This window comes from Tachypleus tridentatus, chromosome 7, assembly GCF_004210375.1.
Source record: "Tachypleus tridentatus isolate NWPU-2018 chromosome 7, ASM421037v1, whole genome shotgun sequence".
NCBI classification, from domain to species: domain Eukaryota; kingdom Metazoa; phylum Arthropoda; class Merostomata; order Xiphosura; family Limulidae; genus Tachypleus; species Tachypleus tridentatus.
The window spans coordinates 18,220,398-18,247,039 of record NC_134831.1 but is presented as its reverse complement, the minus strand read 5'-3'; the positions used below and the strand labels follow the sequence as shown (position 1 = coordinate 18,247,039).

The 26,642-nt window shown below is 30.1% G+C and overlaps 1 protein-coding gene across 3 annotated transcripts in view; it reads left to right on the top strand.

The window, feature by feature from the left end:
- Positions 1 to 26,642, top strand: part of LOC143255226 (RNA binding protein fox-1 homolog 1-like) — a 224,958-nt gene that overhangs the window by 187,401 nt on the left and 10,915 nt on the right. For all 3 annotated transcript variants that reach the window (XM_076510553.1, XM_076510551.1, XM_076510552.1), the window contains exons 5-8: positions 1,081 to 1,173; positions 12,689 to 12,743; positions 14,102 to 14,228; positions 16,853 to 16,910. In XM_076510553.1, the coding sequence (XP_076366668.1) occupies positions 1,081 to 1,173; positions 12,689 to 12,743; positions 14,102 to 14,228; positions 16,853 to 16,910 (333 nt within the window). The remainder of the gene's footprint in view (positions 1 to 1,080; positions 1,174 to 12,688; positions 12,744 to 14,101; positions 14,229 to 16,852; positions 16,911 to 26,642) is intronic.

Below are 26,642 nucleotides of genomic sequence, written 5' to 3'. Positions count from 1 at the left end.
AAAAGCATGAAAAGGCATGAAATAAACAAGCAAACACAATTTTGAAACACTTTTAACTACAATAACATTGTTTATTGAAACTGTACACTGTTATGCCTTGTATCTCTATTGAATTATTGAACTGAATTTAAAAGAAAACAAAATATTTCTGTAATGATTTCACCTAGAAAATGAAACTTCTAAAAATATTTAAAAGCAGCTTTTATTTCACATTATTTCTTAAATTTTGACATTTGGTCAATAGTCTGTTATAGAAAGTGTCATCTATTGTGGTAAATTCAAAATGTTTTTATTTAACCTTTTTAAGCATATTGTACATTACTTTCCAATTTGTTCATACATAAATAATTAGAATATTATAAAGTATTAATGGAAATTTAAATTGTAATAATATCCAGACTATTCTGTTTCCTTAACTATTTAAAATTTGATTATTTGCTTCTAGAAATTACGTTATTTGCTAAACCTTTTGTTTTCATGAAAGTAAAATTGTTAATCCAGTTTATTTTATGCTTTCATGGTTTCAACTTATTTAATCATTTAACTTGGTAGATAAACCTGATCTTTATAATGTTGACTTATGTGAAAATAATTATATTTATTTTCTTTTTCTTTCTAACTTACAGATGTTTATTATGGACCATGTCTATAATGTTTTTTAAGGCTTTTAATACAAATATCAATATATATGTATAAATATGTGTGTGTCTGTCCATGTGTATGTGTGTATATATATTTCTGCAATTTGGTCATACCAAATTTGATGCACTGTATTTTATTTATAAAATTAACTTTACTGCATAAATTTTAAAGAAATACTTTCAATCCATGAATCCCTTAAGCTAGTTTTTAAAAATTTCCTTTTCTTGACAAAATGTAATTTCTGAGGAAGTTGTTTTTAAATATAAAACCTGTCAACCAGCCAGTAGTGATGCATGCCTGAGAGGGCAGCTTTTACCTGACTTATATCACTGAGAAGATTTAATGTTTTTATTCTTTGTCTTTACAGGGCAAGGTATGTTCAAGTGCACGGATATTAATTAATGCATGTCTTTTTTCTTGTTTGTCTTATGCATGCAGGGATTCGGTTTTGTAACATTCGCAAGTAGCGCAGATGCTGATCGTGCACGAGAGCAATTGAACGGCACCGTGGTTGAGGGACGTAAAATAGAGGTGCATGATTTTTTACCTTTGTGATAGCACTCACTGTCCTAACATTATGCTTAGATAGAATCAGTCAGCAAAGAAATGTCCATCCGGAAATTAGCCATATCTTGGAAATATAAGATCACTAAAAGATATACATGTGTGTACATAACATGTAGAATTGGAGTGAATGAACCACCTAATCAGTCATGCCTTTGAAATAATAAATTTATAAATATTGTATGTATATATAAATATATGTATATATTCATTTTATAAAAACAGTAGTTCCTAGTTAGGAAAAGAGGGAATTTTAGACCCTTACTTACTCTATGATATTGTAGAAAAATTATTATTAGTTGTATAAATTTACTTCAATTTTGTTCCTTTAATTTTGCATTAGGCTGTATCATATTTTCTCAGTTTGTAATGAATTAATCCAGTTGTATGGGTGTTGGCATATCATGTCTACTTGTATGTAGTTGAGACACATTAAAGCTAGCTGTTTTGTTTCTAGTTGGAGGGTGTGGTTTATTGACTTATATAGCAGGAAATGCCAGATGTTTTTTATGCCACATTTCTCTTACTTGGTAATTGCACTGCTTGAAATAATTGAGCACGAACTTTCTACGTGAATCTTGATTTACCTACTGGATAGACATTTCTTGTGTTGATGCTGCTGTTAAAATAGTTTGTAAGAGTCATAAGTATGTGTGCATTTCCATTTTTGTTTGATATTTTTTAGCTAATTATTTTACTTAAAATCTCTCAAGTTGTGCTCTTTTATCTTTTATCAAGGATAACGTGACACAAACCTAATCAATTGTTATTCAAGAAGTGTAGGGGCAGGTAAGATAAAGCTAGAGACAGTTTTTACTTATCCATAATATTGCTGTCAAAATAAAAACATTTGCACACACACAAATACAACTGCATGTTATGCTTATAGAGTGTAAGCAGCTAGTAATAAATATTAAAATTACTATTTTAATGAAGAAATATATGCAGTGATACAGGTTTTCAAAGTACACTTTAAAATATAGTATGCATTTTGTATGTATAACCATTATCAAATAGTATCTGATGTTTGGAGGTTGTTCCAGGTAGGTTAGGAAAACTAATACGTATACTAACAGTAGTGTTGTTGTTTTTTGTACTAAAAATTAATTATATGTCTATTTTTTAGTTTTTTTGCACCATATTATATTTTCAATTTTCTTACCACTTATTTCCTATTTATATGTTTGTGTATCTGATTTTTTAAGTGCTAAAAATTAGTTAACAAAGATTCTAGTTAACCAAATTATATAAAATAAAATAATGTAATTTTTTTTAAATTTAAGAACAGTATATTAATGGAATTATAATAAAGATATTTCATTATACTTAAACATTTCAGATTGATTAGAAACATAGATGATATCTCACTGCTAATAGTTCTTATATATGTTATACATTTTGGTAATGAAGTTAGGGCTAAGATACTGAGTTATTTTTTGTCAGTTTCAACACTTAGTATAAGAAACTGAGTAAAATCATTGAGTGATATCATTCATTTTCTATGAAACTACACCAGAATTCTAAACAGTAATTATTGAAATTAACTGCAACCCTTTTGATATCCTTGTTTAAGTTTTATACATAGGCCATAGGGATCCTGTAATTGAGAAAATTGTTGTTACACAAGTATATTTTCGTGTGAATAAATAGCTTTACAAAAATGTATTTTTAAAAGCTGATGGGCTTGTGTCCCCATCAGTAATGTTGGGGTTAATTATCTTCAGCAACAGCTTTTTTTTTTTTAAACTTACTGATTATTAGTGTTATTTTGTCCTGTCTGTACAATCACAGATTTGTTAAGCTGAATGATAAAATTAAAGAAGTTGCAAACAGGATGATCTAGAAATACTTAAAAAAAAAAACATTATGCCACATTATACATAATAGACATGATAAATTTCCAATATATTATGGCATACCAAGATGTTAAGAAATCTTCTCTAAATAGGGCTGTAAACTCTAACTCTCCATTCACATTAGTATTCTAAGCAGTTCATGGACCTGAAGTCTGAGCAGAAATCTCATCATTCAATATGTTACATATTCCTCAATCCTCAACTAATTTCAGGTAATATCATCATGCAGACCAGTTTTGACCATGTAAGTGGTTTCATTCATTAAGTCCCCCATAATAATAATATTCTCATCATGCACCATATATTTCTGTAACATACACTGATTAACTTCTCATGTTGCAGAGGAAGAAAAAAAACAAAACATGACCTACAACTTGTGCTAGTGCTCTTTTAGTTGAGTTATCTGGACTACAATAGCATGTAACTCCAACCTTAATCATCGCATAGTTCTAACAACTAGCATAACATAAAATTTAAGGACAACAAGAGACCTGTTGGCTGATCTCTTGTTGAGAAGGCTTGAACTCTCATAAATTTATTGCCTTCCAACATCTGAAGGCAACCCATTTTACAGAACTACTACTTTGTAAGAAAAATAAAACTTTCTTAACTGAAGATGACTTCTACTCTGGTAAAAATTCATATTTATGTCCCCCTAGTCCTATCATTCTCACTGTTAAATATGAAAAAGATGATACATGAATGTTATTAGCTCCCTTAACAGTTTTAAACACCTCAGTTAGAACTCTTTTAACTTATCTTGTTTTAAAGAGAAAATAGTTTCATACATTTTAATCATGCAAAGCTTGTATGACAACCTTTGCATCTGAAGTATCATCCTAGTCACTCTCCTATTTATTCTATCCAACAATTCGATATCTTTCCTAATGTAAAGTGCCTAAAACTAATCATAGTTCTCTAAATGGCCAAACAGGTGACTTGTACAATGAAATTGTAATATCATTAGACTTGTATTCAGTATAGATACAACCTAAAGTAATATTTGTCCAACTACTATCAGCAGCACACTACTTGGTTTGTTTAAGAACTGTTTAACCAGAACACCAAGAACCTTTTCATTGATAACACTTTTAGGGTTATTTCCATCAAAACTGTACATGTAATTTGAGTTATGACATTAGAAACGGATTACGCTACATTTATTATAATTAATAAACCACTTGCTGTTTATTTGCTCAACTCATTACATAATTCAAATCCTTTTATAAAGCATTAGCATTTTTCTCAGACAAAGAATCACCAAAACCCTTAATACCATCAGTAAATTTATGTACTTTATTGGTTATTATTTCATCTTTATCATTGTTGTAAATCAAAAACAGCCCTGAGGTACCCATTATGTGAAATTTGTCCAGTTTGACTGAAGTATATGTATAACCATCCCCTGTTTTCTTCCATCTACCTACTTTTCTGTCTAATGAAGCAAGTCATCCCTCATACCTATAAATATAATTTTTGTATAAACCTTAATCCAACTAACATAAATTATACAACACTTAAGTTCACATTGGGTGCTAATTGCAATGATAAATTTTTGTGAAAAAAAAACAACAACTTCACACTGACTAAGACATCAACCCCAGACGTTCTACTTACACTAACACCCTGGTACTCTTCAGACTCCTATTTTAATCATTACAAACTACATTTTATGTTCTCTATAACTAACTATATTTCACATCACATTATACATTTTTTCATATTTTTATTACAGAATCTTTAGAGGCTGTTTAATTTATACTTATATTTTAAAATCAAAGTTAAAAATCTATGATATATTCTCTGAATTCAAACTCTTTAGTTCTATATATGAGCAATTATTAAAACTTTATTTTCTAAGCCAAAGTTAACCCTCATGTGTGTTCACTCTGTAGGTATTAGTATCTTTGAATAGGTATTTTTGAATGTAGCAAATTAAAGTTTTAACAAATGCATTGTAATTATATACTTCTAAACTATATCTATACTTTCTTGTGTTACTTATATCTAAAGTGCATTGCTTATCTTTGCAGTTATTCTAACAAAATACTAGACTTGGTTAATACGTATTTAAATTTATCATACTGAGAAATCTCTCAGGGGCAAGAAAACTATTCAGAAATAGGCTACTCTATGTCAGTTAATTTGAACATTTTTTTATCTAACAGAAAGGAAATATCATTTTCAGATAACTAATTAATTTTTTAAAAGCTGAATTGGTTGTGAACTAATTTTAATTTTTAGTATTATTTATTTATATTACAAAAATTTAATCTCTGGATGTGGAGAGATGTTATTAAATTGGATATAAAATTGGCTGGAGAGTAGAAAGCAGAGAGTAGTAATAAGTGGAGTTAGATCCAACTGTATTGCAGTTACAAACAATGTGCCTCAGGGCTCTGTGCTGGGTCCTTTGCTGTTTGTGATTTTATATTAATAATAGTGATTCTGGAATGGCTAAAAATTTTGAAGTTTGCAGATGACATTAAGAATTTTGGAGTGGCTAGCTGTAGCAAAGATGCTGCAGACTTACAGGGAAGTTTAGATCATTTGATGCATTGAGCCAATACATTGCAGATAATGTTTAACTATCCAAAATGTAAGGTGAAGCATAGGTTTTCACAATTCAAATTATTATTATGGTTGAAATGAAAATACACTGAATATTGTGGTTGAAGAAACATATCTTGGTGTTATGATTCAGAAACCACTTAAGTAATCTATACAATGTATTGTAGTTATCAATAGGGCTAATAGAATTTTGGGTGGCATCTATATATATATATATTGAATTTTAGACAAGGGATATTATTGTTTTGCTGTATAGATCACTTGTAAGGCTTCATTTAAGGAAAGTACAATGTACAGTTTTGTTTTCTTTTCCACAAGAAAGACATTAAATTATTGGAGAAGGTTTAAAGAAAGGCCACTAGGATGATGGGATTGTCTTATGAGGAGAGACTAAAATTTCTGAACTTGTTTTCTCTGGAAAGGAGAATGGTCAGAGAATATTTGATTGTGGTGTTTAAAGTTGCTAAAGGCATTGATAATACAGATCCATCAAACATTTTTGTGTTTGACAGTGAAACCAATAGGGCAAAGGACCATAAGTTCAAATTTTGGCAGGGTAGGAGTCATCCATAGTTTAGATGTTATTATTTTTCAAACAGTGTGGTTGACTTTTATAATATGCTTCCTTCAAGGGAGATAGAGGCAGAAAATTTAACTGAGTTCAAGAAAAATTGGATGAATACATGAGTGGTAACAGGTGGTTATAGCTGGAAGGAACATCCTTGATGGAGTAATAAGCTCCATTTTGTCCTTTTAAAGTTTTATGAAATTTATTATCAAAAGTTAAGACACTTAGAGATTACTTTTGTAATGAAGGTTTCTTTTATTGTATGTATAACCATTATATAACAGGAAGTTAGTTTAAGTGTTTATAACTTGAGTAAGCATATGTCTTTAAAGATTGGTTTGACAGTCTTAGTGTTTGACTTTATATTTTAAATTGATGTTTTGAAACAAATTCATGATCTGTGTTTTCTATATAGTAATCTTGTTTTGTGTATAATTCATGATCTGTGTTTTCTATATAGTAATCTTGTTTTGTGTATAATTCATGATCTGTGTTTTCTATATAGTAATCTTGTTTTGTGTATAATTCATGATCTGTGTTTTCTATATAATTATCTTGTTTTGTGTATAATTTCTAATGATGCCTATTTTCTAATGACAGTGTCATCCATAACAATTTTTTTCAACAAATGTATGAATGTACACACATATATAAATAAGTTTATGCATAAATAATTAAGAAAGTATATTAATGTCCTTGAAAATTCACAACTTTAATATATTGGAATTGTCTAAATGCACATTATGATTAAGCCACTCACAAAATGTTTTTTCGTTTCCACTCTAAAACAGCCACAGGTTTTAGTTATTTAATATGCTAACATAGTTATAATCCTACATTTTGTGCTTATATGATGTTAAACTAACTCAAATTATGTTTCAATACACAAAACTGGCCAATTAAGCCATATAGTGTTTGTAAAATATTGTAATTGTATTATTGTCATTAAGTCTTGGTATAGTGCTTGCACAAGTTTTTATCTAAGCAATCATTATACTTGTGTCACTTTGATTGAATGACACATTACTGATCATATTAATAAAAACGTAATGCACTTTCAGAATTATTTGTAATACCCCAAAATTTGTCTAAGCTGTCTATTTTAAATTTTTTATTGTTTTTAAAAGTAGTTATTGGTATATTGATTTTTATATTTTTGTTGAGAGTCTGTAAATAGTTTTTGTCCTTTCCTATGTGTGCATATTAGATTAGTGTTTTTCAAAACAGACAGAAATAATATTTGTATAGTTTCACACTTAAGTTAAATAAAATACACATTAAATTGATTACAACTATTTATGAAGTAATAGTTTGATATTAATGTAAATTTATTGATAAAAGATTTCTCTCAAAACATTTAATTCTGTCCAAACTATGCTTTACACATAACATATAAAAATTCTTGTTACAAAGGGAATATAATTTATACATTCATGATATCTCCTCATGACTTTACCCATAAGACTAAAATTTAGATAACTACAAAAATAATTAAATACTTTAATATAATGTGAAACCTAATTAACAGCTTGTGATATGTAAATGTTGAACAAATGGTATAAATATGTTTATTAACAAATTTAATTTAAAATAAAAAAGAGGTAAGGCAGTTTTGTATTTTTTTATTATTATTCAAGTTTGAAGTTCTTGTATTAAAGTAAATGTTTCATAATTTATCATTGATATTTGCATAGCATAATATGTTTTTGAAGTATTTTAAGAATGTTGAATGAACTTTGAATTTCAGTTTAGATAGACTTACTTCTGAAACACTTAAAGTCTTTGCTTGTTCAGTTGTTTTCTTGCTGTCAACAACTATGAGACACATGAATGTTTTTGACAAAAAGATAAACATACTTTAACTAACCAAGAAATCTTCATTCTCTTTCACAATTCACCACAGTTCTGATTTTCTTGTTGTCATTTGTCCTGTTAAGATCATATGCTCTTATTGAGATTGTGAATTCTGAATGTCATATTAATTTTGAAGATAATACAAGTTAATACTTGTGTATGGAATGCTTCAGTTGATTCTTCTTCAAATGTGTCTATTAATGAAGAATTTTTATAATTTTGAGCTTTATGACCACAATTTTCTTTTATGTGCTGGAAATTCCTGTGGCTGCATTGTTTGTTAGCATTATCAACCAATAATGTTGAGTCTTTCATGGGTATCTTTGGTAAACATAAGGCTTCTGTGGTAACTAATTTGATGGTTTATCAGTCGTTTTTGTTCTTTCAATGAACAAACTAGTTTGTTTTTTGTTTTGTTTTTTTCACAGACTTCTTTGACTTCGGTTGTTTCAGGAACAAGATAGACAGCCCTAGGCCTAATGAAGTTTCTGCTGAACATATTTCTCAGATATATACCACTTTAAATCATAATCAAATTTATATTATTCCTGAAAGTTTTAGTGGTTTGTTACAAGATTGAACTTTAGGATCTTCCTTCTCCTACCTTCAAGTCAAGACTGATGCTTTTAGAAATTGGTGTGATTTTCAAATATTGCAGACTTGCATATCTCACTCCTCTGGCCTTTTAATGGTGTGTTTCTCACCTATTTATATGATATCTCAAACATTAGACCTTCAGATTCACGTAAGGTTTATTGATTGTGCAAATTAAAAATGTACCATAGAACTGCTGGTATGGATAATAATGCAGAGAACAATGTTTCAACCTTTTTGGGTCATCTTCAGGTTAACAAAAACTAGGAAGGTGAAAATGTTGTTCTCTGTGTTATTAGTAAAAGTGTTAATGCCCATATCTGAGATTCCATTCTGAGATACGTTTTTAGCAGAACTTTTGTGTTTCATTTACAATGTTTCACTAGGTTTACCTGATGTTATCAGTTGGCATACAAGAAATATGTACAACCAATAAAAAACTAGTATGGATTTTAAAAATATAGTTTTTTCTAATATTTAAGACTTTCAGATTGTTGTTTTTTTCATGGTCTGTCTTCTCCCACCTTTTCATTAATATTCTTATCTATGTTCTGTTATTATGCTTATCTTATAACTTGCTTATTTGGCACATTGTTAACTGTAAGGTATTGTAAATCTTTTGATTCAGGGTCACAAGAGCAAATGGCTGATTTACACATTTATCTTTGTGCTGTTCTTACTGACTTGCTTACTACCTGTCTTGCTTATTCTTTTTAATATTTGAGTTTTTGGGCTACTTTACAATTGATTCACTTACTTCCAATATTTTTGTTGACCTTTGAAAGGACCTCTTTCTTGCACCAATTCCTATTTTCCAATATTTCATTTATATTGATACCTCAAATACAACATTCATTGGTAGTAGCTGCATAAGTAGTCTGGTATAATAAATCACTTCTGGACATTATCCTACCTTTAGCCATCCACTAAGTAATAGATGTTCTTATGTATCGTTCATTTCTTTTGAGTCTTCTGTCTCTACTGCTGCTTCTTGTTGCTTTCACTTCTCTCAAGTTGCAAGGTGTGGAAGCAAGTACAGTGGCCTTTTTGAGCTGAGTAAGATTGATACCTCCTCTAAGTGTTATGAGGGTCATTTTAGACCCTATGCTCAAAAGTGAAACCAAATGTACTAATTTGGGCTTATGTATCCATATTTACCATCTTCTTCCACTTTTGGTTCATCCAATTTAATTTCTTCATCTTTTCTGCTCAGTTTGTATTCAAATTTTTATTCAGAAATATTCTAATTTTTTGTACAAATGTATTGTACTTTTCTTGGTACATACTTTCACCCTTTTTGACTCTCACAAGAGACTAAAGACAACTTAATAAGTCTTTCCAATCTCATTCATTATCAAAATATTCCTCATTTCAAGATGGAAAAAGAAAACTGTTGAGATTCCTTCATCATGGTCTTTGGATGATGAAAGTGGTTATCAGAAATACTTATTTTCACTTTCCAATTCATTCATATTCTGAAGATTTTTTTTGTAACTATCATCAAGCAGTGATTTTTTTTCCCATGGCCTACATGAGGGATGGGAATAAGGTTATTGTTGCAGTATTACAATGAAGTAAGTTGTGACTCACAACTTCATCCAACAATTAGGAAAGTTTACAGTGAGAGTTGGAATGGAGGGAAATGGTTATAAGTCAAACAACAAAACACTTATTTTATCAGTACCAAATACAAAATATTTTGAATGCACAGTTTAAATCATCAATATATTTAATCACTGCTCTTTAATTTATTGTGTTTTTATTTAATACACAGATTTGGTTTAAAAATTATTTATTGTCATTTTTCAATTCTAAAACGAGTTCAGTTCAGTTTTCTTATTACTGCATTGGCTGCTTCTTAATTTACCCTTTCTAACTTGTACTAGCTTGACACTTTTCAGTATTAACATGGGAAATTCTAATGTATCTTGCATTCACATTCATTTATTGAACTTTGGCCACAGCACCACTGTGTTTTAGTATACAGAACATTCTATAATGGTGGGTGTATATTAACAAAAAGGAAAGAACATGATCTCACAGCCTTTGTTGTTTTGTGGTTTGTTTTCACTTTTGCCTCCATTCTCATTGTAAATACATCTCTGAGCCTTTCATTGACCAGGGATTATGAACATTGCAACAGGTTCTCTTTCCAGAAATCAACTTCTTTTCACAAAGTAGATAGTTCATTCCCCAGTTTTTCAATGGTTGTGACAATGGTTTGATCATTCTATGCAATGCAATTGCAATGGTAGAAAACCATCATATTTTATTTTACTAGTTTCCATTTCCTGACCCATATGTCTCTAGCAGTGGATGCTTCGAGTCAGTTTTAGGATAGTATTTTTTGTTTGCATATACTTTCCTCTTGGTGCTTTCCCTTGAATACTGGTTTAAATAAGTACATTAAAGTCACAAATTGTCTTTATTACTACATACTGAGTTGCTGAATTATGGTTTACATTGTTTTATCCTTTGTCTCAAGGGGATTCCATTCCACCCTCTCTTTCAAGACAGCTTCTGTGTCAGCCATAAATGCTCATTTTAGATAGTCACATTATATGGTTCTTTGTTAGAGAAACTATTTGTGTAAGATGGATTTTGTTTCTCTACAACATAATGCCTCATTCTTCATATTAGAAGCTGCCACTTTTGCCAACTTTAGATATTACTTGTTTTTTTCTGTTGCCCACTTTTTACTAGTATTTTTGAGTTTTTTTGTTTACTTTATTCATAAATTCCTAGACATTGTTATCATTACTGAGACTCAGATTTTGTTTTACATTATCTGGTTTCACCTCTTTTTGAACTATTAGTGACTTGTTAATTGTATAGTCTTTCACAGAAGACATATTTTCTTCCATTATTAGCTTCAGTTATGAGATGATCTGATATTTATACTTTGTGTGTTTTGTACTTTCCTTTTTCTTTTTTTTTATTATATAGGAAGGCTTGAAACTTATATTTTGACAGAACCTTCCTACCAAAGGTTTGGATGGTGAAAGAATGTTACTGCTGTTTTTCACCAGTGATTGACCCAAATCATCATTCTAAAGAATTCTTTGTATGTCTAAAAGTTTTAAGGATGAAAAGGTATCTTCTGAGAAAAGAAAATATAACTTGAGTGCAGTTTTTATTCAATTCATTCTCCTTGAGTTTGGTTATTCAACTATTTCCGACTTTGGATTCTACTTATACTTCATAGCTACACCTTTAACTTGGTCTAAGGTACTTATCTTCCTGTCTTGTAACCTTTATGGTTCCAAACTGCTTTTTACATTTTTATGATTGAAAATACTTTCCAACATATACTTGCATCTGAAATACTTTACCACTAATTTCTCCACAAACAGTTCACATGACATTTTTCATCATATGACTACTACTAACAAACCTGAATTATGTCTAGAAATCAGAGCTTATGTAAGTTCTTGGGATGCATAGAGAGTGGAGAATTCTGGATAATTTGCCATGTGCTTTGTTGCATGATAGACATTTGGAACTTTTAGTCACATGTTTGTTGACAGCATGAAATTAACTCAACAAAGTAGGGCTTCCACTATTTCTTAAAAAATGTATTATATCCTAAAAACCTAAAACATAAGTCAAATATTTATTTCAAGAGAAATTAAATCATGTTTTGATAATGTTATACAAAGAGCAAATATGGTGTATTGTTGAAGAAAATGCTTAGATATTTTAAATATGTGTTAACATTTCACTTTTTAACATAATGGCTCCCACACCACCCACTATTGAGTCACGCTCTATTGTCTTTTTAAAGAGCCAATTATTTGGTGGGCTACAACATATACACTCTTCCTAAAAAAGTAATTGTACAATGACTAGTGAGACTCTGGAAAATATCAGCAAAATAGGCTTGGGAGCCAAAGTGTTAAATAAGGAATTGCTATGTGTCTTACCATAGTAATGAATTTCTGTAAATAATAGTTATATTTCATAAGTTGCATATTTAGTATTATTTTAATGCAAAAAAGTTATTAGAAATTAACTGTAATATCAAATCATGTGCACTTAGGTCAATCATGCTACAGCCAGAGTACAAACAAAGAAAGTCCCAACTTTTCCTAATGGTGAGTAGTTACTGAATAATGTGGAATGGTATTAGATATTCTACAATCTATCCACCATTTATCTTTCATTTTTAAGTTTTATTTTTTTGTTTTAATATTTACAGTGCATTTGTATTAATATTATGTATCCACACATACACACACAAAAGTTTATACATGTACTGTCATTAAACTAGATTGTTTTAATGAAGCTATTTAGTTGATAAAGTTTGCATCTTTAAATGTTGAGTTAGTTATGTTTCAAGCTCCATCTAAAATATATATTTAATTTCAAGCTACTTCTATAAAATAATGTTTTTCAAAGAATTGGGAATTCTAATATGAGTAATCCAATTATTTACTATAATTTTTGATACAGATTGGATTATTTTCTTTCATTACGCTTAATAAGAATTATACCATTTAAATTTAAAATGTTTATGCCCTCAGACACCATAGCATTAGTTTGCTTTGCATGCATATTGTGCAAAAATTGTGTTTGCTTATGATCTCACAAATTAGAGCCCACCCTTTCAAACATTCTGCATACATGTCTGCTGTGTTAATAGTATAATGTGCTTCCCTACAGAAGTAACGTGTCATTGGTTAAATGTTTCTATACGTATGATATATTTATAAATGTCTTTGTAATTAAACATACAAGTCTATAATGATGTTCCATTAAAGCTATCAGAAATGGAAATAAGTAGCATTCCTGTGAAATTATAAAAGTTGTGTGTAGAATGATTAAGGAGAATCCTCATAATTCTTTTAAGCCAAAGTATTTTTTACCTGAAAATAAATAATTATTTTGTCTGATAAGTATTATTATTTATAATACAACTTATTATATAATGCTTGTTAACAAAAAGACTAGAAATCACCCAAACTGTCATTAAACTTTGTATCTTTCCTTGTAAGTTTCACACACTAAAAACATTTAACATTGTAATTTATATGACTTTATCTTATTGATTTTTTCTTCAAATATATTGCACAAACATTTTTATCTCTTTTAAAAGACTTGTAAGTGAAAGTTACAGATATGTAACTAGGTGTGTTATACCATTTTCATGAAGTGAAATGTGTTCATTTCTTTTAATTTGTTTAAATGTAAGCAAGCACATTATATTTTTATTATCTTTAAAGAATGATGGTCATTTTAGTATTTATTTGCCCATTGTTTTATAACTGTATACTAATTTTTTGATTGTGTCATTCTATCTTGAAGTTAATTTATCAACTTTACATTTTAACAAAGTTTCTTCTCAGATTAACCTATCCTAAGCCTAATTGGAGCGTTTAAAAAAATTTTTTTGCTTGCTCATCTCCAAGGTGATACATGCTGGTTAATGTGTTGCTCTTTTTAACTCTACCAGTGGCTGCTTTACGTGGTGTAGCAATTCAAAGAGGTAGAGCACGAGGGGCTTTTGCCACTGCCTTTGCCAGACACCCTTCTCCGTTAAGTGCAGTTGCGGCAGCTACAGCTTTGCATGGATATACCCCGTAAGTTTTAATTTGAAGCACAAGCACTTACTTAAGTGTAGTGAATAACTGTCTTCCAGTTTATTTATTTATTGAAATTGTGGAACTTTCATATTCCATTATTTATATTAATCCATTAATATATAGATTTGTTCTTCAAACAGAAACATGTTTTTGCAATTTTTCTTGACTTAAGTATCTGAATGTGTATTATTTTGCACATGCATAAGATGTGATGTCTGATGTTATTAAAAATCTTTGTAACAGTTAACGTAGATTGTTTTTAACAGTTTTCAGTTGATTTCATACTTTGTGTATGAAGTTAATATAAATTTCTCCATGGAAGCTCAGGAATTATGAAAACAGTTTTGGTATTTAACATAGGATTTTTTTTTTTTTTTTAGTAAAGTGGATGTACAACTTTTCCTCTCAGGATTACGTTTTATGTGATAAATTTAATATAAATGATCCTTATACATATATGCAGAGAAGTATACATTTAAATTCCAAACTACCCATATTTGTCTATGACAAAAAAAAAGGAAACTTTACCAGACCAAAAGAAAATTTTCTGTTGTTTATTTTTATCCACTTTTCTTGGTATTTGCTTATTTCATTGGCATTTTAAACCAGGATACTTTTAGTAAAACCAGATTTTAAATGTTAACTATCATTCAACTATCTGGTTAACTCATGCAGATGGAACATGTAAGTAATTCCAACTGTGTAGCATTTCTCATTTAGTTATATATTACATTCAGATTATTTATAAATTAAAAGTGTGCACAAATATGTTGATCTAAACCTTCTTATACTTCAAAAATAAAGTAGTAATAAAATTTGTGTAACTCACTGGTAAACAAAATTGAAGTTTTATAATTTGAAATGAGATTTTAATAATTTAATTTTATTGAATATAAAATACCAGAAATAATATTCCTTATTTTTATACCATCACATCATAAATTGTTTTCCACTGTTATCAGATTGTTACCTATAATAATGACTAGATTTGTGAAATTTACTGTTGTTTAACTCTTCATTGATTACACCAAACACTTTATTAAATCTCAAATATGTATTGAATTATTGAATGTTTTAATGCAGTCTTAGCTGTTTAATTTAACTTGTGCAATATTGTTTGGATTTTTTCACAGAAGGATATATATATTAATTTGTTATAACATAAAAAAACAAGCTGAAACAAAAACATTAAATTAAATAAAAAAATGCTGCACTAATTAAAAAGATCCAAGGGTACAAAATATGGAACTATAAAATGTACCCTAAGTTTTGGATGTGACTGCAGAAGTAGGACCCACATTGTGATAGGGATTCACCACCTATCAGTCTTAACCTCTCTTGCTACTCTTTTATTTCTTATGTGAGACTAGCATTATAGATTGTTGTACCCTGGGATCTTGTCAATTAGTGCAGCATTTTTTGTTCAATTTATTTTGTTTTGATTTGTTTTTTAATGTATAACAAACTAATATAATTAGTCAGATGTTTGGATTTGCTGTTTTTAATGCAGTCCTTCCTTGTGATTTTGCTTATTTAACATCATTAAAATGTATTCATTTTCACTATGTACCCACACACACAGGGTGGTTGAAAATTGTCTTTCCTACTTTAAATTTCAATTATTAACTAATTAAGGAAATACAACAATGAAGTTTTAAGCATCTTGTAATTCAAATCAAATGGTTTTTATTGATATGTCAGCAAACGTTTACATTTTCACTATTAGTAGTTCTCAGCATGTCTAACTGACATTCCATTTCAATCCATCTTTATTGTAACATGCCCATAGTTACAGGAAAGGGCATCTGTTATCCTGGACTTTAGCTCTGTGACGTCATTATACACATTATCCTTAACACATCCCCATACTTCTTTTCTATACTGGCATCTGTAATTATGCTGCACCACAGCCACTAATGTAGTCTCTGCAAACCAAAAGATGCATTCAGTCTTTTCTTGTCTGGCTGAAAACAAAACATGTCAGTAAAACCTACTTGAATTGAGCTAAAGGTTGTCGAAAACTGCATGGTTGTATTTCTTTAGTTGGCCCGGCATGGCCAGGTGGGTTAAGGCATTCAACTTATAATCTGAGGGTTATGGGTTCGAATCCTTGTCGCACCAAACATGCTCACCCTTTCAGCCTTGGGAGCATTATAATGTGATGGCCAGTCCCACTATTCGTTGGTAAAAGAGTAGCCCAAGAGTTGTCAGTGGATGGTGATGACCAGCTGCCTTCTCTCTAGTCTACACTGCTAAATTAGGGTCGGCTAGCACAGATAGCCCTTGAGCAGCTTTTTGTGAAATTCCAACAAAACAATTTCTTTACTTATTTAATTATTAAATATTAAAATAGAAAAGATAATTTGGACCACCCCTTATAGATATTTAATTTTTTAAACCTTTTTTTAGCTACTGTTTGTATGAAAAGGGAAAAGGTTTTTCTGTTTTGAATGAATCACTTTCTTTTATCATATCTTTGAAAGTTACAGTAGAGTAATGAAATATTGTGCAGAAAAGGAGAAGAATGTATGTATGAATTTGAAATATCTATTGTCAAGCAAAAAGGAATTGTTATATAATTTCGTTAATTGTATATAAATTTATGGAATTAATCTTTACAGAAGTATTTATCAAGATCCTTTCCTCGCTTATGCTGGAGCAGAAAGGTTTCAGTTGCCTGTAAGTTTCTTTCATTCATAATTATTCATATACAATCACAATAAATATTCATTAATTTAAGAGTATACTGTTGTTATTTTTTCTGCATTTGTGATGATGAATTCTAATTAAATTTTGTGATATTTTTACAATAAAATGAAATATATATAGTAGCCTGCACATATCAAATATAATTTCTTCTTAATATAATTAATATATTAGTATAGTTGTAATAGTTTCTGTCCTTGTTTATGTTTAGAAAACCAAACTTTTACGAAAAAAATGGCTGACAGTAATTTTTACACAAAGTACAGGTAATCATATTCACTGGCTAACAAGGACTCATTTCATTATTTAGTGACTAAAACAATAATTAATAATTCATTTACCCAATCCATTTTGTGCTTCTTAGATTTTGCTAAAACACTGGAGAAAATTCTATATGTCAAGACACATGATGTTAAATTTCCAAACGATAATGTGGTATTTCCAGATTAAACTTATTTCCTTGAGACCATTTAAAACCATTCAAAGTCAATTATCAAGATTAAAATTTATACTGTTACTACTCTTCTTTAATACACACGAAGAAAGAAAACGGATTCTCTCACAGATGGTTATTCTTCATTTAGATCAATGATATATCTTGACATGCTTTGCAGAATTCTCACCATTCAGCTAAACTGCTCTAGGGTTTTCTCAAAAAATCAAATGTTTCCATCAGAAAATTCCCTCAATGATTTGGAATACAGGGGGCTATAAAGTCCTTTCAAACACTGACTTTTCAATCATATGATCATTGTAACTGCCAATAACCCAATGATAGTTCTACATTGTAGTATCTTTGTTGCATCTTAATAGTTTATAAAGCTTTCAGTTCACAATCATGTAATTCAATATCTGTTCTAACTATCAATAATTTTACAGTAGTCACGAAATTTAGCTCATACATTTAGCCAGACATTACTACTTGATGGCTCAAAAACCAAAGAACGTTATTCCTTTCAGTTAACAACTGCTCAAAACATTGACAGTTTTAGTCCTGTCATGAGTGATGACAGGACGTTGTAATACATACATGCTGCTTCATTTCATCACTCAGGAGCTTTTAAAGCAAAGTATCACTATACCATTTCAGTCACTAATCATTCAGTTACTTAACTTTCTTTACATTTAATCAAATAAACATCACACAATGTAGTGCATAAATTACGAGTACATCACATAATAACTTGCAAAGTAAGAAATGCCACATCCTTTCAAACATCAGGTGCTTGATCTACTAATCATCCCAGCTTTTGGTGATTAGTCCCACCCAAATCAGCTAGGAAGCAAAAATTCATTTGATGCATTTTTATAATGGGTAAAAAAGGCCTTTTTACAGTTTGGGGTTAATAACTTTGTAAAGTATGATCAGATTTGTACTAAATTTTATAAGAACAGAAGTTGAGACTTCTTATCTCACTACAGAAAATGACCTGTAACATTGATCATTCTGGATCTGAGAAGGAATTTCTGAGTTTTTGAAGGTAAAATTTGACATTATCCAATGAAGATGCATGCAATCTCAAAAAGGATTGGTGGGGATGAGGGTATACAATCTTTGTGATTGATATTGTTTGTTTGTTTTTTTAAAGACCACCAGGTAAGTCTCTGCAACTTCTTTTCCTTAACAAGTAGGTTGGAATGGAAAAACTCGAAATGCTACCTCATTCTCTTCTAATTTATCAATTTTCTCTTGAGACTCCTGCTCAATTTAGTGCATCAAAGGTTTGTCTGTGACCTATAGAAACAGCTTATCAATGTGCTCCATGTGCTTTTGTGTTTATTCCATGTACTGTAGTTCATATATTAGAGAACCAATTTGGCCTAATTCTTGAAGTATTAGAAGCAATGAATATCTGTCAATTACTTTTTGTAGTCTTCAGCAATATTAAGAGCTATCCTCTGTAGCAAGACCCAAAAATCATCTGTTGAAGTTTACCATATATTGACCTTTCTTTCCTCTGGGCAGCATACACCATACAGTGCTCAAACCAGCATTAAACAACTCAATTTTCTTGTGGTCAGAAGAATTACCATAAGATATTAGCACAAATGTAACTTACATCTTGGTACCAAATAGTCTCCATGTTGTGGAAAATCCAAAGAATTTCTGGTTACATAGCTCTGGGGACCACTGGCTACACCATTATTGGAACACATACTACACATTGTAGGTTGATGGGATCAGTACAGTTCACCTTCCTGCACTTATAACTGCTTGTGCAGGTTACATGAATCCCTACTTTGCTTCCCTAACTGTGCTCATTGTAATAATAGATAACCTGATTTTACAACATTTTAAATTAGTGTTTCAACTCTTATATAACTGTATTTCATGTTTTGTGTTGTTCTTTGCTTAAGTGCTCAACAGTGTCCAAGTGTTAAAACTCAGGATTAAATACTGAACTATCTATTCCTGAGTACATCTATCACAAGCTGTTTCTTATCTGAAATGCTTCACAGATTATTCCCTTGGAAACTGAGGCTGGGTTCTGTTTGGCTGTTTTTACTTATATCAGACATATCCAGTAATAATACCAAAATCCACTAGAATCAAAATTTGTGAAGCACTGTATTTAATAATTTGACTGAGTTCCTTTGTGCATGTGAAATAAGGAGGCTAGGTGTGTGTTGAAACAGACAATATCTTTATTTCTACAAAAATAAGAGAGAAGAAATCCAACAGGCTCAATCATGGTCAGTACTTCGACTTGGTTGTGTCTATTCTCATAGCTTTCACTTTTTTCTTGGGATGGATCTTTGTAGAACTAAAACACAATGATCCCTAAATAGCATTCTTAATAGATGATCTTCATAGAACTAAACTAATAAAATGAAATTCAGTTTTACAGATACACTCAGTTTCGTTTTGCAGTTGTAGGCATCACCTCATGACCTTTGTTCTCACCCAGTAATGGTGTTCAACCTGGAAATTATATTCAGGCAATACTTTTTCAACACATATACTGTGTGTTACTGTAGTATATCTTTTGGCACAATATTCATTATCCACTACAGAAGACAAAGAAACAAAGCAACTGGAACTAAGAAACCTAAAAAACTAAAATTTCCAAGAAGGACAACAATGAGACCTTAAACATAAACATCCATATAACTTAAATATGTAATTTTTGACAGTTAATAATATAAATATTCATACAAGTAAATATTACACAAGGGTAGTATATCTGGAACTGATAAAAATATATATCTTGAATTTCTGTGTAATGTAACTTACATTGATGTACATAATTTAATAAGAATAAATATTGCAATGATTATACATTTCATAAGACCTTAGTATTAGGCCTATAATAGTTTTAACACCACATTCTTTATCTACTCTCTTAAGGATTTTCAAGAATTAAAAAAATGACAAAAATGAAGAAAAAACAAAGACAATTGTACGTTTCACAAATATTTAATTTATTAATGACCACATTTTCCCAAGTAAAGGGGTCATCAGGTACAGACTAAAATGGTTTATGTATGTTTAACTACAAAACTGGAAGTAGCCTTGACATTCACCTTGAGACAAGTGGGGAAGAGCTTCAGTTTGATTGGTTGTTTGGAACTTTTTACTTGAAATTTCAATAATGAACCCCACACTCTTCACATGTCAGGACCAATGTATTCTGTAGAATCTTTTAATTCTGTGGCCATCAGGATTATTGTCTAAACAGATCTTCAGTTGTTGCTGGAATGAAGTAATATAATAAATATTTTCACTGCAATACTGTACATGTTGCACACCTGAAGAACTTTACAAGAATTACTGTGGTGTGTTTTAAATTCTACTTTCTGCAACACTAATATTTCCAGCACCGTAATAGCTCTGACCAACAATATTGTTGGCATATTAATAATATTATTGCAGTTTTTTTAAGTAACAGCCCTGTCAGTGTCTCACCTGTAGTTTCACTGATAAATTCAAAAGAAATTAACTCTTTCTTAGCAACGTGTTCATAGGCACATAGCTATTTGCTCTACATTACTAACATCAGCAGGTTCATCTGCTATTACTGAAAAGAACCATGCATTTTTACAAGTACTCAAGATTTATTGTGTAATTTGATTACAAAAAGAACACTTATACTTGTCAATAAATGCAATACAAAGCCAAAAAAATAACATGCAGACCTCAATTGTAATTAAAGTTAGTATATCATTTAGTATCAAATACATGGGTTTCTTTGATTTTTTTTTTCACTTCAGTTATTGTTGAAGGTTTCTGTCATGCAGTCCTTGGAAGACTGTTTGAATATTTTAAATATTTCTAGGCCTAAACTTTCATGTTTAGGCATAAAATGTATTTGCCTAATAATATCAAAATTACCACATTTAGTATTTGTTTGAGACATGGTCAAATATTTTGGTTCAAAACCTTGAACTCATAACTAAACTTTCACCAAATAAATTTGACATAACAAAAATGGTTGGGGTTTTTATCTCTAACATTACTTTCAACACATTTACATTGAGAGTCTGACTACATTTTGCACTAAGTTGCCTTGTATTCTAACTAAGATTATCATCAAATTCTTGTTATATTATACAACTTTTGCCTAAACATTCACATTCTAATGTTTCTATATTGTCCAAATGTTTAAAACACTTTTATGGTTATTATCGAGATGAAATCATTTGCTAATTTTATATTTATAAAACTGTATACATTGCCCAATTATTTTGGTTTATTTTAAGGTAGTCTATCTTATTCAAAATGTTACTGGCTTTGGTGAAAGTTAGAATAATATTGAAAAGGCTTGATGGAAATCCTGTTTCTAGAGGTGTCATTCTGCAAACATACCACTGTGCCACTGGGGGCTTTGACAAAGGCAAAAAACACCACCACTGCTGCCCTCCTAATTTGATATTTATGACTGGAGTTTGTATCTTGAGTTGGAGAAACAAACAATTTCATATTACATATCAAAGAAAACTGAGAGGCTTATTTGCATCTTAAAGTTTAATTAGTCAATTTTTATTATATTTAATACTTTTCGGTGTTTCAGAAACCTAAATGTGAACATAATGTGTGTTAAGGTAGCTTTGGCACCCTTGTTGCTGTTTTTACATCATTTTTGAAGTATGTGAAACTTAAAATATAATCACAATTTGTTTTATTTATTGTCTTGAGATGTACAACCAAAAATATTTTTCATGGATTTCTTTTATATGGTTTAAGGTATGAAACTAGGATAACCTTACCAACATCTGCTGCTTTTTATTGTAGGAATTCTCTTCAGGTAGACAGCTGAGAAAATCTACTCACTTAACCTCTGATGATCTCAATAGGAATCCTGGGATCTGCATCAAATTATCTTACTTCTAGCAAAGTTTTCCCTGAAGTTAACAATTTGGCTGTTTTAATATTGATATACTCCAAAAAGCAACCTCATTGAATAACATTTTGCTTAAACTGTGTCTCCTTCTGGATTTTGCTCTGTTGCAATTTACCTTGTTTTTGTTATTTTGAGTTGCTATCCTTGTTGTCACTGGAAGTTTAATCTATCAGTAGCACGCATGGATTTCTTACTTCTAGATTGTGAAACTATTTGGAGCAAGTCTGACTTCATGTATATGTTTCTACAATATCAATTACTCACATTTCATGTTGCATAGAGAAGCTTCCCACAGTAAGAACGATTTCAAACTTTACTTTTGCTGGAACGACATGGCTATCAACTTCACATCTTTTGTTACTATATCGGGTCAGAGAATGGTAGCCACAGAGTCAGTGTCAGCCAGTTCATGGGCTGGTGTCTTTAATAATATACTAATTACCCAAATGGAGTAGATAAAGTATTTTTATGCTCAGAATATGGTCTCTTTGATTTATTATCAACAGTTGATTGCATAACAGGTTGTTTTAAAGTTTGAGTTGTGGATCAGTTACAATTAATATTTTTTTTAATTACCAGGAACAGGTAGAAATTAATTTTACACAAGTTGTCCACATGATAAACAAGGTATTTTTAACTAATTGTTAAAAATATTACTTATAAACTTGACATTAGTCCATGATGAAAAGACCTGGCATAGCAGAGTGGCTAAGGCACTTGACTCATTATCTGAGGATTGCTGGTTCAAATCCCTATCACAACTAACATGCTTGCCCTGTCAGTCATGGGAGCATTATAATGTTATGGTCAATCCCACTATTTGTTGGTAAAAAGTAGCCCAAAAAGTGGTGATTAGCTTTCTTCTCTGTTGTCTTACACTGCTAAAGTTGGGAAGGCTAGTGCAGATAGTCTTTATGTAGGATTGCACAAAAATTGAAAACAAACAAATCCATGATGAATGGATGCTGCTGCTATTGGTTGATGAATGTGTGCTGGATTTAACTAAATAACTCTCTAACTCTTACTGCTTGGGTTTCTTGACAGTTTTTATAAGCTGAATTTCTAACCATGTTACTACTGTTTAACCCTAAGCCTATTCCCTTGTCTGTGGTTTTACTAGATAGTAGATAGGTACAATGGGAATCTTGTTAATCCATTCAGTTCCTTTTTATTTTGATTGCATTCTAATATTGCTATAAGTCTTCCACAAAATTTCATAATGTTTGATATACAATAGTGCCCTAAGACCATATGGACAGCAGCCTTGGGCATTGACTGTTTATTTAAGTTATCAGCTTCTTAGAAATTACTTTGTCATTGTCAGTTGGTCCTTTTCTGTATGAGTTAATGTTAAAATGTTGACTATTTTTCAAGTCAGTAATGAACTTTTATATACCATCGATTATTTTAACCAATCCTTCAGTGTAGATTTGAAAGTATTTTTCAAGCTTTTCATTAACAAAATTAATTATGGAAAGTTCTCTTTAATTAACGACCAGATGTAAGCTGTTACAAACCAATTAAGTTATTTAATAATGAATATACCTTTAGTTTTTAATTTATTTTCAATGAGTATTAAAGCAAAATAAACATCAAGTCAGCATTGATTTAGTGAAAACTGTAAATCATTTCATTGCTGTCTTGGAGATAATGTCCATATCTTCTACATTTTTAGCATGCAGTTACATTTTCCTGGCATCCTTTGGGAAAAGCTTTTATTTCCTAAAGTCTTTTGTCTTTTGGTGTGAGTAATGTGCCCTTTCAGGTTGCAATAGAAACACCTTCTGTTATGTGGTTTACTTATTTCATTATAAATGAACAGCTGTGTAGTTAATTCTCTTAGGTTTTCTAATTCTCCATCAGAAAGAGTTGGTGCTTCCACACTAGTTGATATGACAATTCCATAATTCTTGGGTGATGTTTTAGTTGTTTGTCTGAAATATTAATGGATTCAGTTACCACCTGAATAGTTTCCAATAAAGTTGTACATCTAGTTTGTTTTAATTTAACTGGCAAAGCTTTATTCACAAAGACTGTTCCCATAAAAATTTACACCTATCTCACTTTAGTCTAATTTACATGTCCCTATCCTTGAAAGCATCTACAAATTGGTCAGGTACAGAATGTATCCTTCTGCTTAAAGCATTTTGATAAGACATCTGAGCAAATTTTCCACAGCTTCAGCTAAATTATCTTCCTTCATCATTACTCTGTGTTACTTTTCTTCTTTAATCTACATTAGTCAAATGCATTTCTACCAAATTCAGCTTTATTATGTTGGCAAAGTTAGGTGTAGGATACATTATTGATGTGTTATCTTCACAAAATACTATTTGCTGCAGATTAAATGCCATAACCCAGTATTAATAACTAGAGCAGGCTGCTTTTAACTGAATAACTAGATTTAATGTCAATCCTTGTAATACACCCACAGCTGAAAATATTAAACATGTTTTGATAGCACAGTGTCTCACATTTTACACCATTGGAACTCCAGTCCAATACAATAACTATTAGTGGACCAGACTCAAGACAGCATTAATAGGACTGAAATGAGTAGAGTTTTAGTTTTTGTTACGATTTTGGGCTTGTGGAGAACTTTTATTTATTGATTGATTGCATAATATGTTTTCTCATCCATTGCTTTTCTATAAAGAAATTATGAAACTAATGAATTTTTATGGCATGTCTTAATCTTTTAACCATCAGATACTTTTATACATTTCCTTGAAAGCCCTGGTTTGATAATATCATTTTGTTTCAAATTTCATGTATAAAACTCTTTCCTTGTATCCAGATCACTTCATTTAGTATGATGTTAATGTTTGTAGAATTACACTTCATCTAACTTTCTGACAAATTTATCTATCCATTTAGGGGTTTTCTAGTTAAAGAGTAAATTAGATTTGTATAAGTTTATTTACTATCTGGTTTTTAACTGGGTGTATTTTGTTAATTACAGACAATTTAAAGTGTTTTCATGGAAATCCTGTTGAAGGATCATTATTATAACATAGTTATTTCTTTTAATACCTCAGTAGTACTTGAATCTTGTCTTTCCAAGTTAATAAATAACCTTTTTATGTCCACACAGGAAACCTCTGGTTTGATTAAACAGAATAATTAAACTGTGTCTGTATTAGCCACTAAGTCCTAAAAGTCCTTGGATTATTTTTATTTCTAATTTAATTCTTATGCAGTCAGTCGTAGGAGCCAATCAATTAAAGCTAATTTGTCACTTGTGTTATTTATCATTGTAGGTTCTCTCTCAGAAAATATTTAATATCAACATATTATTCTTCCACACTGTAATCATACACAAATACATCTTTTGTCACAGTTATAATTTCTGTCAGTGTAATGTGTATATAAGGATTTTATTTTAATTTATATATGAATCAGCTAGTTATGTAATTAGTACAATTATTCCATAATTTGTTTTATTTTTATTTTTTATCCTGTACTCGTGGAATTTAAAATTTTGTGGATCAGTTGCAATTATAAACTAACTTAACATTAATTTACAAGACAGGTTATCAAGATATACATTTTCACAAGTGTTTTTGAAAAAATGCCTAATGTTCAAATGATGAAATCCAAATTGTTTAATAAATTTTCCTGTAGTAAGATTTTTCCCAGAGGTTTTCTTCTTATCTTTGGGAACATCAAACATCTTGATTATTTATTCTTTATAAAGTCCTAACACTTGAACATTATTAATAAAACACCACCAACTCTTAGACTACTATTTTTACCCATAAATAGTGGGATTCACCATCACATAATAACACACCAATGTCTAATAAGGTAACTATATTCGTTGTGACAGACATTCAAATCTGTGACCTGCAAACTGTGAATTGAGCATCCGAACCACCAGGTCGTGCCAGATTCGAAAACTTGTAATTTGAAAAATTGGATTTCATGCATTTAACAATTAGAACACAGAGAGCCAGCCCATTGTGTAGCTTTGCACTTAACATTAAACAAAATATTATTTTTGAAAGAAAAAAGAAGATTAATTCAGATAATATAATAATAATATACATTTAAATATTTATTTATATTTAATTGGTAATCTTTAAAATAAATTTTAAGAACTTTTTTCAGTATTTTATAAACATTAAAACATTATAGTAACTAGCTGATTATATGTATGATAAATGTTGCAATATAGCCTTAAATTTATTTGTTGTTGTTTTTTAAAATGTATACAATAATAACAGAAATAATCCTAAGTAAGAGTGTGAAAATACAAAAATGTAGCTAACTCATTGCATTAAAATTTAACAGTACATATATAAAAACGGCTCGTTTTGGTTGAGAAAATTTTTTTACATAGAGGAGTGAACAACGTTTCGAC